The following is a 16,544-nucleotide window of genomic DNA, read 5'->3' on the forward strand; positions in this document are numbered from 1 at the left end:
CAACTGTTTGGAAAGGATATACTGTTCTGTAAGCATTTATATTGAACAACATTGCTGTTTTGTAAAGATGTTTGTGTGTTCCCAGCATGCATTGCGAGCGACATAAAGAAATGAAACGGTTAATGTGTGGAGGTTTATGTGTTTCTCACAAAAAAAATATTTTTAATAGCCTACAACAATTTTGCATTAATGATGAACAAATCCATGTTGGCTAAATAACAGATTACAAGACATTTTGAGATAAAGCAAAAAACAATCTTAATTATGTTGCCTTGATCTTTATATTTGCAGTGCAAAATAAAACATTTCAGTTTTGTGACGTGTTTCTTTGGCCAAAAGATTCAATAACCTCTTCCATCACAATCACATTGCAATAATATTTTTAAAAAGTTTTCAAATTTTCATGTTTCACAGTCTGCTGTTTTAGATCATAAATCTGATGTATTAATTAGATTAACAAGTTCCATAAAACATAGCATGTTATTTGTTGCCCTGTTTTGTACTAGATTAGTACAGCATGCCTTTATTAAAGACATAATCACGCATCAATGTGTGAAAGTTTGCCATGCATCTATGAGTGATAGATAGAGCTTGTATTGACAGGACAGCTGAGCTTATTTGTCATTAAATGACGAGATGCAAAACGTCTTCATTAGACAAATTTTGTCTGTTTTCAACCGAATTAACTTCAGCATCAACCTGTTTTCATGATGTATAAAGGACCATTTTCAATGATTTGGCGCCATCTTGAGGTAATAAAACAACATCGGTCAACACATCTACATAATTGAGTTGATATACAGTTGAAAGAAAAGGCTGTGAGAAAAGTGTTTAGTGAAACATTTGAACACTTTTACATTACACGTTTCACATTTATTCCTTAAAGCTGTTTCTGCACAATATTCGCTGCTTCTTGGACCACATAGTGCTTTTGACCGCGTCTCTCAGTGGCAGCGGGGGTCTGTAGAGTTGAAGAAGACACCACCAGAAGCTTTTGTTGCTGAAAACTCTCATCAGAGACCGAAACTTCATCCAGGTACTGCTTCAGATAGACCCTCAGTCGTTCATTCTCCTGTAACAGAAGCACTTTCTCTCGCTTCAGACACAAACGGTCAAGCTGAACCTTGTTGTAACGTTGCCAAAACTTCCCCAGAGGAGAATAGTCATGTATTAGCTGTGGACAGAGGATAGGACAAGGGGAGAAAAGTCAAAAGACAACACAAATGATATACTGAAATTAACAGATGACTAGAATAATGCAAAATGCTACTACACATCAAATTAGAGTAACGAAACTGCATGAAATATCTGAAATTACTTCCCCCAAAGCCACCACTTCATGTCAAAACGATGGCAGATTTAAAAGCAAGTTTACAGTGGTTTGTGGGATTGTGATGGAGTGTGATTTTAATAAACCTGAGCGAGTTTCTCATTCGCAGACTTCATGGCATTGGCTCTCTCCTGACTCTGCTCTTCTTCACTCAATGATGATTTGTAGAAGGGCAGAACCTTCTCGTGCTCCGTCTCCATCTTACTGCACACCTCAGAGAGACGCATCAACCTTTCTCCCTATGGAAGAGACAGAACGGGTGACTGAATGGATGTTGAGAGTATTTCTAAAATTAATTAATTTCATTCCAGAATTACATAATATCTACTTCCAATAAATATACAAAATGCATCCCTGTTAGAAAAAAAAAAATCTGGTCTACTAATGATACAAGACAGTTTCTCCTGTTTCAGCTTGACTGAGATATTAACTAATAAGGATGTATCTAAACTAAATAAAGTTGTATGTTTTATTATGCATAGAATGCTTAAATGTATCATTAAAAGGCATTCTGTGTTTTGCATGTAGCATGAAATGATGTTTTTGGTATGTCCATGATTCTCATTTTAAGCATGTAAAACATTACATATAATAGATTTGAAATGTTGGTCATTAAAGTTATTGGCCAGAGGGTGAAAATACTGTATTAAGCAATCCGAAATTCAAGTTCCAACATCCTTCTTGATTCTGGAACAACATTCCAATCAACCAATCAGATTCAAGGGCTAGGTTTACAGTTAATGTCCAGTTTAGGCTTATAACAATAGTTAGTGGTTAGGGTACACCGTTCTCATTCACCTGTCATTTTCCTCTGATTTGAGAAGTTATGATTAGGGTTAGGTTTGGATTTTGAGGTACGAATAGTTGTTAGGACAATGTTTTTGGACAGGAATGTTGTTGCAGGATCAACAAAATATAACTTTTACTTAAAAGGCATAAAGTAGTTGTTTGGAAAATAAAAATAAATAAAAATAGTGTATATATTAAATGTGGATGCAATAAATTTACCAAAGCTGCTGTCTCCTGTAGTTTTTTAGCAGCATTGTTGCTTTGAATGGTAAGTTTAGTGAGCTGCTTTCTCCGAATGGTTTGGGCCGCACCGAGCCGGACTCTGAGATGTTGAACTTCCTGGCCGAGCTCATCGCGGTCTGAGCGAAGCTGCTGAACTGTTCCTCCACTTTGACTGGAGCTCAGCTGACAGCGCAGAGCTGAGATGGTCTCCTGCAAAAGTTTTTAGCACAGTTTAAATTGCAATAAAATCATCAAAATGATGAAATATCACAATTGGAAGAAAAACGCTTGTCCAAAGTAGTCAGAAAAAACAGATAACACACTGGATTTTTGTCTGACCTGCAACTTCTGAACGTGCTTTTTATGCGCGTCAATCTCTTTAGCGCTCTGTTTATCCTTGACACTGAGATTGTCAACTGCGGAGAATTTGCCTTTGGTGGACTCTTTAAATTCGTGTGAAACCTCCTGCATTTCTCGCCACAGCTTTTCCATAATCCATTTCATCTGTTCTTTCACGGTTTGATTTTCCTCTTTGTTCTGCAGAAATAAAACCAACAACATGTATATGTATATATATTATGTTTTTCCCCCCAAACTGCTAACATCCTTTTGTCCAATCTATAGTCACATTTTCACAACTCTGTCTGGCCGCCTTGGTCAGTGTGCTCCCTTACCTCTGCTCCATTGGTGATCATTAAAGACTTCTATCAAAAACATCTAGACAAAAATCTTTATTCTTCCAAACTTCTGATTAGTAGTACTCGTCTACACTTGTAAACTCCTACATAAATTTGTATATTTGTGTAATCTGTTTTTTTTTTTGTAACCCATAAGCAGATATAATGTAATAATTATGATTTTGTAAACCAAGACATTTACTCTAACTCTTATTATATTTAAACAAATATTCTCTTTTTATTTTACCTTTGCTGACTCATCTAGTTTTTACTAAACCCATGAATATGGCACTATGACAAACTGCTGGTGATATTCCTCATTTGTAAGTCATTTTGGATAACAGCATCTACCAAATGAATAAATATAAACATAATACAATCAGTACCTGTTTTTTTATTTGATTGCCATTGCTCTCGTAGTCACGTCTCGCCTCATTGTCAATATCAGCGTAGTGCTTTTCCATGGAAAACATTACATTCTCCAAATTCACATTCTCCTGCTGGTGCTGTGAAAGAATCTGCTCCCTGGAATTGAAAATAAATAACATACAGATGATGCTACAGTGGCTCAATCCTTTGCGGTGCATTTTCATGTCCCCATATAGATCTTTTTGTATAGAATATTATACCATTTTTTTGTGTGAAATCCTGTTCATGACATCACTTTTGGTGGGAAAACAGTGTAAACATCATTGCTAGTAATGGTCTTGTGAATTTAGCAGTGTTTTATGGTATTAGTTGGAGTTTCTTGCATTAAATTACATAAATCCTTATGATAATATCAATATTTCAAAAATCAGAAAATAGACAAATTCAACAACAAAATTGAAATGAACTTCAAGCTGACACCCTCGAGTTTACTTCTTTTTTAGAGCTAGGTTTCTAGGCATTCTACTATCTCTAATTAATTTGCACTACATTTCAAATAACTCATTAGAGAATAAGTAGACTATTAGGGTTAGTACAATATGTTAACATGTACTTGCAAAGTTACTCTAACTGCGTCTAACTATGGTTACACAGTCAACTTGCTCTCAAATGTTGAACATTCCCAGACTGGTTTTGACTGTTCCAATATGGCGGACGTCTTACGTATAGTGGCCCACTGAAGTGGCCGCTAATGAGCCAGTCTACTCTAATGACTGCTAGTTGACATGTAATTGCAAAGATACCTACATTTATAGTCAGTAGAATGTCTAAAGAGGACTATCGAAATAAAGTGTTACCAAAACTTCTTGTCATTGCATAAATAATAAAAATATAATGAAAAAGTTTAAGTGCCCAAGGTTTATTTCTGAAAGTCTGGTATACAACCAAAGCATTGTCATTTTCTAAAGTTAAAAGGTATATCCTAAAAGGAATGACCCGATTTAAATGGTCAGGAACTGACAAACTGGCCAAATTCACACCCTTGAAAACAAAACACTAACTTTTGTGTGATTGTTTGTGTGTTTACCTCTCAGTATTATACTCTGAGCTAAGTTCTTCGAGACTGGTGTTGAAGTTGAACGCTAGTTCTGCCAGCCGACTCCTATGAAGCTCTAACAGACAGTCCACGTTCTGCAGATGAGAACTGCGCGCCAGCTCTGACTGCTGCTCCCTCTCAGACAGATCAACCACCAAACTCTGTAACACACACACACACACACACACACACACACACACACACACACACACACACACACACACACACACACACACACACACACACACACACACACACACACACACACACACACACACACACACACACACAAACACACACACACACACACACACACACACACACACTTGTTACTTCCTGAATTGTAATGAAAGGCTAAGCTATATAGAATTTAAAACTGAGAGTCAAGTCTATATATTTGATATGGCTATTCACCTTAATGATGTTGTCTTTGTAGTCGAGGACTCTCTCAAAGCTCTGGCTGAGGACTGAGATGTCATTGCGTAGCTCTGCTGTCTTGGTCTGTGTTAGAACAGCACGCCACTGCTGCCGCAGCTTGTAGAGGTTCAGAACGGTGTTCCTCTCCTCTTTCTGCAGTTTATCCTAAAAAACAAATCATTTCCGGTGCATAACTCCATTGCCTGAGTTTTTTTCAAATACTTAGTTCACCTTTTCAAAACTCTTCACACAGTGTGCACAACAGCAGTATATGTGGGCTAAACTTTTGATCATTTATCATTGCTTTGACAAAAAATGCATTCGATGATTACATCTTTTCTCAGACACAAACTCTACGTACAGGCCAATTTGCATGTTTATACACTTTTCAAAACTGTTAAACTGAAGTTCAAAACATAATACAAAAATGGATAAGACAGTATTTTGCTATATTTCTACAGTAATGCCATATTGAAATATATTCAGAATCTAAAAACTGAAATACTACCAAACTATCAAAATAATTAGATGTAGCTGAACAACTACACAGGTGTTAGTCTTTCAGTTTCATTGCCATCTATTCTAGACAAAAGAGACTAAATGTAAACATTGACCATGCCACATAAACTGCAGTGAATTCTGAACAGTAGAGGGAGTCATTCATGTTTTGTAAAGACATTTTGTTTTGCATTTTGAATGTGAAATTTACTGCTGGACCAACTTGAAAGTTAGTTAGTTGGTTAACTGTGTGAAGAGTTTTGAAAAAGTGACCTAAGTATTGAGAAATGTGTCCTATAGCGATTAAAAACTTTATAAGAACTAAGTAAATAACTGTTGTGAAAAAAGAAAAAAGTTCAGATTTTTATGCAATGCACCAAAAAACGTGAACACGTATTTTTGTATTCATAGATACATATTTTATGCATAAAATTTAATTTACAAAATGAGATTTTAGGACAAACAAGAGACCTGTGAACTGTACTTTAAAATCTTTCATGTAGCTATATTTATTAAATATTATCTACTAATGTATTTCGTACAAAAATATTTATTTATTGCAATGACCAAGGCTTTTTGTGCTAAATTCTTTTAAATTAAAATTAAATAAATGAATCAATTGGACTTCTAGGACTTATAAGGGTCCAGTGGAGTTCAATACAGAACCCTAGTGTTCCTGTTTCAATTTTCAAGAACGCTTTACCTGGTTCTATATAAAGGAGAAATGTCTTAAATGATTGCATACTTTTGTGTTTAACAGGTTATTATACATTTTTCTAATGATGAAGTATGTTACATGCTGTAAATTCCATCAAAATAAATAATAAATAAAAATTAATGAATTAAAACTAAATCCATAAAATGATCCCATGATGGAAACTGCTAACAGGTTCTACAGATATGAAATGCCTGACAGAACATTTGCCTGACATACATTTTCTGTATATGACAATCTGCCTTGAAACGATGACTCAACGATTTCTAAATCTAAAATATTTACTTCAGCTCATATATAGATGAAATGTCAGCTGCTCAAACACATTTGTCACACCTTGAGGAAGTGGGTGAGCATGTCTTCTTTTCTCTTGGCAATATCCTCCTCAGCTTGAGCCTTTTGCTGCATGTACAGATGTCTCTCCTCCTCTGTCATCCCGGCATGTTTTCCGCCTCCTTTCTTCCCTGCTTTTTTAGACATGTTTGCTGACTGTCTGTGGATCACAGATTCAAAAGTCATCAAAAGAGAACTGGCTTGTCAAGACAGACAAACAAACCAACAAACTAGACAGACAGACAGACAGACAGACAGACAGACAGACAGACAGACAGATAGATAGACAGATAGATAACAATAGATAGATAGATAGATAGATAGATAGATAACGTTAGATAGATAGATAGATAGATAGATAGATAGATAGATAGATAGATAGATAACGATAGATAGATAGATAGATAGATAGATAGACAGATAGATAACGATAGATAGATAGATAGATAGATAGATAGATAGATAGATAGATAACGATAGATAGATAGATAGATAGATAGATAGATAGATAGATAGATAGATAGATAGATAGATAACGTTAGATAGATAGATAGACAGACAGACAGACAGACAGACAGACAGACAGACAAAAACAGACAGAAAGACAGACAGACAGACGAGCAAACAGACAGAGACAGAAAAAAAACAGACACACACACGCACACACACACACACACACACAGACAGGTAGATAGATAGATAGATAGATGATAGATAGATAGATAGATAGATAGATAGATAACGTTAGATAGATAACGTTAGATAGATAGATAGATAGATAGATAGATAGATAGATAGATAGATAGATAGATAACGTTAGATAGATAGATAGATAGATAGATAGATAACTTAGATAGATAGATAGATAGATAGATAGATAGATAGATAGATAACTTAGATAGATAGATAGATAGATAGATAGATAGATAACTTAGATAGATAGATAGATAGATAGATAGATAACTTAGATAGATAGATAGATAGATAGATAGATAGATAGATAGATAGATAGATAGTCAAAAACAGACATACAGACAGAAAGAAAGAAAGATAGACAGACAGACGAGCAAACAGATAGATAACCATGCAGAACGTCGTTAAACTTTTTCCATGCAGTAAGCAGTAGAAATAGAAAAAGATACACAAAACGTGTCCATTTTAATATTTACAATTGTGGTTGGTAAAAAATAATTATATTTTAGGCCTACTAGCATTATTTCCCATCGTCTTACCCTGTGATGTCCGCCTTCCGCCAACACGTTTCTGTTGACCGTTTCCTAGCAACCACCAATAAAGGCGACTGCACTGCCACATATTTCCAGCAGTGCGCGCGTATCTTTCACATCACAGAAATAACAGTTGATATAGATGAAAAGATAAATAGATAAAAAGTCAAAGGATTCCAAATTCCTACATTTTTTCGTCAAAATCAATGTCATGTAGGTATATTATTGTTCAATTATATTTTTATTTAATAGTTTGTATTTTGAAGTAGGTAATTGTACATAGGCTAATACAATACAAGTATTGAATTCATTTGCGTGTGTGTGTGTGTGTGTGTGTGTGTGTGTGTGTGTGTGTGTGTGTGTGTGTGTGTGTGTGTGTGTGTGTGAGACAGAGAGAGAGAGAGAGAGAGAATGAGTGAGTGAGTGAGATAACAGTTGTTAGCAGCAGAGGGAGCTATGCCTTTAAATATGCGTGTGCTCTGTCGGAATTAAAAAGACGAGCTGCAGCACAACAAACGCAAATTAGGTTGGAAACTATCCAATTCAGTATAGCTTATTTTATCTTATTCGAGAGATTTTTATTTTATTTTATTTTTTTACGTTAATTGATACACAATGACACTTTATTTTGTGAATTCAGGTTAATTGGGACACTTTTTGCCATTGAGATGACTGGGGAAAAGTGTCCCAATCAATCTGTTTCACCCTAGTATTTTGGTCCTAGCCTATGATAATATTTTATAAACATAGTACAGCTGCAGCGTAATCATTCTGCTATTAATGATTTCTTATCTTACATATATAAAACACAAGCTGCAGATAATTACTCATGATCTTTGTAACCAGTTTTCATGGCTGATTATAGACAATAGGCTATACCACTGGTTTTATAGGGTGTTTTGAGTTGACTGACATGCAAAACATGTTTCATTTGTATTGCTTGACTTAAGAAGTCAATCATTTCAGTCTGCACATGTTAAAGGTATTTATTACACTGTCACTGATGGTATGTGCTTATTAAATGATGAATTGTTCATTATAAACTCAAATAATTCAGTTTAATTTATTTATCAGTGCACTTATTCCTTTCTTCTTTGTCTTGAGTTTAGCCAACAAAAGGATGAGAAGTGCAAGTTAACTGATCACATGAGCTGGTGAAAAGAGGAGCTAGTTGTGTCTGAGTTCCTTTGTTATGTATTTTCTGGTCTTTTCCTTCACTTCCCTCTTAATAGCTTCCTGGAGACTCTTGTTGTTTCTCGCCATCACTGCTCAGAGACTGTTCTTTCTCTCTTTAGAAGCAGCTGATTTTATAATTTGTATAAAAATGATTTTATAAGCTATTGCTGTTACATCACTGACTCTGCATTTGATGGCTTTCCTCTCAACAGATTGTTTCCCCGTTCGTTTGCCATTCTGTCACTTGTCGTCTGTTTTTCTCATCATATTGCAGAATTATCAGGTCTATATGGTAGTCTTCAAACTTTTTTTTTTTTTAAACAACATTATGTTGACAATGACAAACAGATATTAGAATGTGATCGGAAGATGATTCCTTCTGTAAATTTTCTCCACTGTTTTGTCATTTCTCACAAAGTAGTTTTAACAGAAGAATGTAAATGCTAAAAAAAACTTTTAATCGGTTAACTACGTTACTAAATCATATGGTATAAAATAACATTTTACAAGACAATATATTGCAAAATTATGATGTACTTTAAAATAAATGAATAAAACTACACGCATGCATAGCCTACTGCCAAACTACAATATAGTTAAAAAATATAAAATATTTTTTTATTTATGAAAGTTTAAAGTATGAATGGTCTCACAATTTATTTAACAAAATTCATTCTGTGAAGTGTTTAACATTTATTTGTAATTCTTGTTATCAGTTATGTAGGACCATTTGAGTGTTTTATGTCGATTAGTTAAAGTTGATAGCATTATTTAATCATGTAGTGTGTTTGTGTGTGCAAAACTTTGGTCTTTGTTATTATCAGCACATTTTGTAACAGATTGTAATAGCTCTATATTTGGCTGTTGTATCAACATTATGTTTTTAATGACATATACAGTTAACTGTAAAATATAGCCACCTACATGCCCATAATGCTTGTAACATCTTTTTTTTTTTTACATTACAGAATTTAAATTCTGGAAACCATATCAGCTGCAAAATTTTTTATCGTAAATTTCATAAAATACAAAATAAATGTTACACTTTATTTTAAGATGTCCGTGTTACAGTGTAACTAAGTAATGAGTGATATTAACTAACAACATGTAGCCTTACTATATAAATAGGGCTAGGGTTAGAGTTTGGCTTAGTTGCATGTTATTATGCATATTTATTATTATTCCTACAGTAAGTGCATGTAACATGTAACAAGGACACTGTAAAATTAAGTGTTTCCGAAAAAAGATTAAAAGCGAACTCCTTTTGCACAAATAATATTTTACAAATTTATTTCTTTTTACAAATGCAAAACTTTAAACAAGTGCACGTGACCATAAACCACAAGAACATCCAATCATATCGTCGCGGCGTATGTCAGGTAATGTTCGTGCTGAGCTTTGGTCATTCCTGGTAAAAGCACGTAAGAAGAAGGAACAGCAGGTCCAGAACCCGGCCAGCCCAGGCAGTTATAGGGCACCATGTGGCCCGGGTTCCCCGGAGACGGGTGAGCGTGTGGCGCACCGGCCAGAACCCCCATACCGGGGAACGCGGAGACTCCACCGGGATACCCGAGCAAAGAGTAATGTGGGAAAGGAGCAGGGGGTAATTCCGTAATTTTGGAATTCAGGTCAAGAAACTGATAGGGGTTGGCGGACAGGTGGTGGTGACTGAAAAACACCCGAGTAGCACCAGCGACAGACGTTTTTTCCACGCTCAGCGAGTCCGCGAGCGCGTCACCGGGTAACCGCGCACTTTTCAACGGGTCACTGTCACCCAGATTATACGTCACATTAAAATGATACCTATCTTTTTTGACCAAGGTTTTGGGCTTCCGCCGCGGTCTGTATTTGTAATCCGGGTGTTCTTTCATGTGAACGGCTCTCAGGCGTTTGGCCTCGTCGATAAAGGGTCTTTTTTCAGAGTCTGACAAGAGCTTCCATTCGCCTCCGAGGCGTTTGCTGATCTCAGAGTTGTGCATCTTCGGGTTGTCCAGTGCCATCTTGCGTCTCTGAGCTCTCGACCACACCATAAAAGCGTTCATAGGACGCTTAACATGGTCCATAGGCTTTGCCATTTCTGAAACAGTTTCCTCTGGTGCTCCTTTTTCAATTCAGTCCAGCGGAAAGCAGCCCAAAGTTCCCTTCACGCACAGTTCAGTCAGACCTGGCTATGTTACCTTTTGTAACATGGCACCAAAATCTGAGTCTCCGCCTGGAAATAAGTTTTACTATTTGTCAAGTAGGCTATCATTGACTTACACAAATGCCATCAGATAGGGCTATTTATCTCTTCAAACAAGTGGCAATAGTTGTAGTTGTTATCCATGGACGCACGGTGAGTCTCTGAAGTGACCTGGGCTTAAAGCGCATCACACACTGCTCAGGTTTGTACCGCCTTGCGCTGAGTTTTGAATGAAGTGGGCGTGTCACTTCGTCCTGAGATAAATGACGTCACTGCGTGTGTGTCCTGTGAAATCTAGCAGCACTGTGTGTGTGGGGCAGTTTACTTCCACTGGTAGCACTCCGATGACTATATTACATTATTAAATCTTTAACAGATAATTAGTTCAATGTTTATTCGAAATGTTAAATAGCATTTAGTTGTTAGAATAGTATTAGTCATCAAAACTTAAATAATATAAATAGTAGTATTGTAGAAATGATGTAGTGAGCAAACATGTTATACAAATCAAAACTACACTGCTGTAAAAAATGTACACATTAAAAAAACATTGTTGGTTTAACTTAAAAGAGTAATTAGGCCTAACCTGGTTGCTTCAAAGTTAAGTTCATTGAAATGTAAAATATTGAGTTACAATATGATACAATGAAGGAGATTGGTTTAATCAACAGAAACTCAATATATTGTCTGAATCACATAAATTATCTAAGTTGATGTGACAAAAGAAAAAATGTTGTGATAGCAAATCATGATTTTTTTTTACAGTGTGTACCTTATTTTAGTGCCCCCCCCCCCCCATTTTTTGACATTTAATATACAAATATATAAATTAATAAATAAATACTCCGTTGTCATCTTTGTTTTGGCAACTCAGTTCTTAACCAATAGCCCATAGGCTGCTATTTCATCACAGATACTGTGTCATTAAAAGACACCCATTGTAGTTCAGTTAACATTGTGTCCATAACTGCAGGTCATATGTGTTTTTCCATCACTATGTGATTATGATGCATTTTGTTGAATGGCTTTTAATATTAGAGGGTATCTAGAGAAGTGCTTATTATTAAGTCAAGCGTGGAAATTCGACACTGTCGTCGTTTCTCTAATGATGTCTCTTTGTATACTCTTAAATCTTCATAATCTTCTTGTAACCATGGATGTACTATTTGCAGACAATTTATCAACCTCACATCCTTTAATATAAACTACTCAAGCCCAAGTTACAATTGGCAGCAATAAAGCACAACTGCTTAATTGTGCTTCTTAAAAAAGTATATTAAATAATAACTGGATGGCATTTACATGCAACGTGATGAGGTCATGTGACAATGTAGAATACAACTGTTGAAAATGTTTATTGTGCATGTATGTCATAAACTATCTACAAACATAGCCCTGCAATCTCTTTTTTCACTTAAGCGCAATAAACATTGACACTAGACAATGTGCTTTGATTGTATTTCATTATTGCATACACAAATGAGCAAGAGTTCAAATGTTTTCATCAACAGGAAGTGATAAGATCCTTTTGTAATTGGAGCGATCATAGCCTGAGAACTAGGAGGTGTCTGTCATGAGTCAGGACCACACCAGAACAATATGCTCCGGGGTAATTAAAGGAACAAATGACTCTTAAAACCGGCTCTGTGTTTAGCCTCCTTTCATTCTCCTGAAAACATCTCGGAACGCATCTTGGAACTGCATGAGTGCTCTCGGTGATCTCTCAAAGAGAAGCTTATTTAGCAGAAAGGAAAAGAAGGTCCTTTGGAGAGAGCGGAAGAAAAGAACAATGCGTTAAAAGGAGAAATCCTTTAATTTTCAGCTAGAAGAAGAGCCATTGTATGTCCAGCTTTGCCCTGCCTTCAGTTCTTCATCTCCACAGTGCTTTGACAGAACCACCAAAGCACTCTAAACATTTGTGTTCTAAACTAAAGAACATGAATGTGCTGCAGAAAGAATCACTTGCATAACTGTGCAGAAGACGTTTAACCAGACTGAAGAAATAACAATATTGATGAACTATATATTCACATTTTCTTCAGGTGTGGTGCTCAGGTTTTGGGAAAAATCCATAAGTGTAAATTTTAAATGAATTGGCAACAACCCACGGGAAACTGAATTGGAATTTGCTGAAGAAAGTCAATGCATTCATGGGAAAATGTATCATTATCTAAGTCCATAAGCCTTTTTTAAAGTTATATTTTGACCTTATTATGGCTTTATTGGATGGGACAGTTAGAGATCAGATATGAAAGCATGGGTGGAGAGAGGGGAACTTGATCGCCAAAGGACTGAGAATCAAACTCGGGTCACCAGAGGCACAGCTGCGCTGTCCACGAGGCTATTGGCTCCGAGGCCTGCTAATCTTTACAAAACGTTCGAGAAGCCATTATTCAAAACGCCTTTGCTCTTCTAGTTAAAAATTACATACATTTCTTTGAATTTGAGTTTAATTCATTGTGATTCTTCCTTATATTCAGTGTTGGTGACGTGAGTTACTTAATCTGATTACTTTTTTAAAGTAATGAGTAAAATAATGCATTGCTTTTCAATTAACAACAAAATATCTGAGTTACTTTTTTAAATGAGTAACGCAGTTACTTTCCCAGACAGCAACATAGTCGGCCCAGATCTGGCCCACATCTGGTACTGTACACACGGACTCCACACGGCCCAGATGTGGCCCACATCTGGTCCTGTACACATGGACTCCACACGGCCCAGATGTGGCCCGGATCTGGTACTGTACACATGGACTCCACACGGCCCAGATGTTGCCCGGATCTGGTCCTGTACACATGGACTCCACACGGCCCAGATCTGGCCCACATCTGGTCCTGTACACATGGACTCCACACGGCCCAGATGTGGCCCGGATCTGGTACTGTACACATGGCCCAGATGTGGCCCGGATCAGGGCCGACATGTTGCTGTCTTGGTTGTTTTCCCATTTAGTGACTGAATGCTCTCCTGTACCCTTATTGAGAGAAATCGTGAGTAAGAGGCGTTGTGTGCGCTGTGTGAACACGATGCTTATTGCAGTTCAAAAACCGATTCACAATTCCTCAAAATGAATAAAAACAGTGAAATGCAAGCTTATAATATTACTTAAACCTGCAATAATTAAATATGTTAGATAATACAATATACTTTATGTATTTCATCTCACTTTATTAACCAATGTCTTTGCTGCTGAACTTCAATGATCTAATTCAACCACATAAGCAAAAATTACTTTAGTTAAACATCATATTTGTTTAATTTTGTTTTTGTTTTTATTGCTTAAAGGCACACCACGGACTTTGTGACCTAAAGAGTGGAAGCATATGAGTTATTTTAAATGATTCCTCAGGCCAATATACAGCGCGTGACACTATCAATGCTCCGAGCGGGGCTGCCCTCTTGAAATACCACCTATGTAAGTTTGGAGAAGACGCACCGTCTTTGGCCAGGTCATGTGACCTGGAGAATGCCTGGAGAACGAATCACTTTACGACCGTCACATGACCACAAGCTCTGATATACTCAAGGAGCTAGCGCTTTTGCTACTATTTTTCCGCCTGCTCGACTCCTGGCCATGGCTGAGGCAAGGAAAAAGTTGAAAACTGCTTCTGAGGAGGCAAAAAAGAGAAATCGCGAGAGGGATCGTGGATGTCTTCTTGACTTTTGCGACAGTGCTGCGGCGCTTGTGGCCTCTAGGGGCGCTAGACGTGAAAGTTACAGGTCTAGCGCCCCTAGTGGCCAAAAGTTCCGCGGTGTGCCTTTAAGGAAGAGTGTTGAACTTTCTCCTCCGTCCTATTCTTCTGCAATCCAGCTGAAAGCTTTGAGCTGCACCCTCGAATGTACAGGCGTGAACGTGAATTTGCATTTACTTCACCCTGAGGCTTAATCATTTCACTTTTGGTGTGAAAGGGCCTTTACATTTGCCAAAAATAGATTTTTTTTTTGTTATTTAAAAACAAACAAACAATCCAAGCCCAGATGAGAAAAAGTAACACAAAAGTAACATAACACATTATTTTCTATGAAAAGTAACGCAACTAGTTACTTAGGAAGTGACACAATATTGTAACTCATTACTTTTAAAAGTAACTTTCCCTAACACTGCTCATATTCAAATTCATATTGCAACTCTGCGTCCTGTCAGGAATGGAATTGAAATTCTCAATTCTGAATGGCACACAACCGCCCGGCTCAATAACCAATCATGAAACCTTAGAAAAGTATCACACCGTGCATGAAAAAGTCGGGTCATTTAAACGAATTCCACTTGAAATGTCTAGAACATACAGTGTCCTTCAGCATGGACGACATGCAGTATCTACCACGACGTACGGCCACCCAGTGCTTGACGCGCTTTCGGCCCGCCATTCTGAGTCCTGAGTCTTTTCACCCGCTCCGGCGTCGAGCACACAGCCCTCCCATGACGAACCCAGAATCCAGCTGACATCACAAGCTGTTTTGTTGGCTGTCCTTTGTAGGCCGTAATGAATCCAGTGAATGTGAAAGGAGATAAAAGGACAGCTCCAGTGAGAGTGAAGGATGGTCACACTGTGTGGCTAATGTTCTGAAGGGTTTCACTGTGGAGAATGCTAACAATGGAAGCAAATGGCAGGACAATGACCAGTGTTTTTGTCCACTCAATTTGTCTGAGGTCCTTCAACCTAATCACATTCACTCAGAGTCATTTGAAGGTTTTGTTCGAAACAGAAACTGCTGAGAGTTCGGGCCTGTGAACAAAAGGACAGAAAGGGGAAGAATCCCCATCTATCACCATGACAGCCGGACTTTAAGACAGGGATTTGGGTCCAAAGAAAACACGGGATGAATGGAGAGGATTGGAGAGAAAAGCCAACGTTTATTCTCTCAAAAAGTCATCAGACATGCTCGACCATCACGCGCATGAGAACGGCTTGAGTTGTTGTTGAAGTTCTTTGTTAATGGGACTATGAAACCTTGAAAAATTTTTTTGGAGGTTAAGTTTATACAATTGATGACAAACTCTTTTATAATTTGTAATTGTAATTACATAATCCAAGCTCTTAAATATACGTAACAACACTTTTTAGTTGTCAGGGAAAATAAACAATTTAGTTTTCTGAAAAGGCATGCACTTTAACAAACGTGAGGTCCAAAAAGGGAAACAACAGCATGAAATATTTAAATTAATAAAGTGGAAACGTAATAATGTATAATGTAAAGATGTAAAAGATGAATATCATTGATACGTAAAATACTAGAGGGGTATAGTAAGGTGTAAAAAAAAAAAAAAAAAAAAAAACAAGTTAAATACGAAACATAACATAAGGTGATCATGTTCCCAAGTGATTTCCATATTTTCCTAAATAAATCTAACTTGTTGTTACTGATAAATCTCAATTTCTCTATAGGCTACTGTATATATGATGTTTAGCTTCTTTTTAACAGAAAATTTTCGTTTCTAAGTTATGTTCAACATTAATACACACAATGGAAGGGTTTCATTTTTCAAGCGCTGATATTAATTCTTACGTA

At 36.8% G+C, this 16,544-nt stretch overlaps 2 protein-coding genes across 2 annotated transcripts; both read right to left on the reverse strand.

The window, feature by feature from the left end:
* Positions 1-53: 53 nt before the first annotated feature.
* drc2 (dynein regulatory complex subunit 2) lies at positions 54-7,736 on the reverse strand. Its single transcript, XM_079627510.1, has 9 exons — positions 7,679-7,736; positions 6,450-6,606; positions 4,898-5,065; positions 4,475-4,644; positions 3,405-3,543; positions 2,681-2,878; positions 2,339-2,551; positions 1,417-1,569; positions 54-1,174 (listed from the first exon to the last, which is right to left on the reverse strand). Exons 2-9 carry the CDS (start codon positions 6,591-6,593, stop codon positions 881-883), a joined length of 1,479 nt encoding a protein of 492 aa, XP_079483636.1. The 5' UTR covers positions 6,594-6,606; positions 7,679-7,736; the 3' UTR covers positions 54-880.
* Positions 7,737-9,499: 1,763 nt separating this feature from the next.
* On the reverse strand, positions 9,500-11,321 carry sox21a (SRY-box transcription factor 21a). The gene has a single exon (XM_079628514.1). The coding sequence runs from the start codon at positions 10,921-10,923 to the stop codon at positions 10,204-10,206; it is 720 nt and encodes a 239-aa protein (XP_079484640.1). The 5' UTR covers positions 10,924-11,321; the 3' UTR covers positions 9,500-10,203.
* Positions 11,322-16,544: the final 5,223 nt, after the last annotated feature.

This window comes from Phoxinus phoxinus (assembly GCF_949152265.1).
Source record: "Phoxinus phoxinus genome assembly, chromosome: 11".
NCBI classification, from domain to species: Eukaryota; Metazoa; Chordata; class Actinopteri; order Cypriniformes; family Leuciscidae; genus Phoxinus; species Phoxinus phoxinus.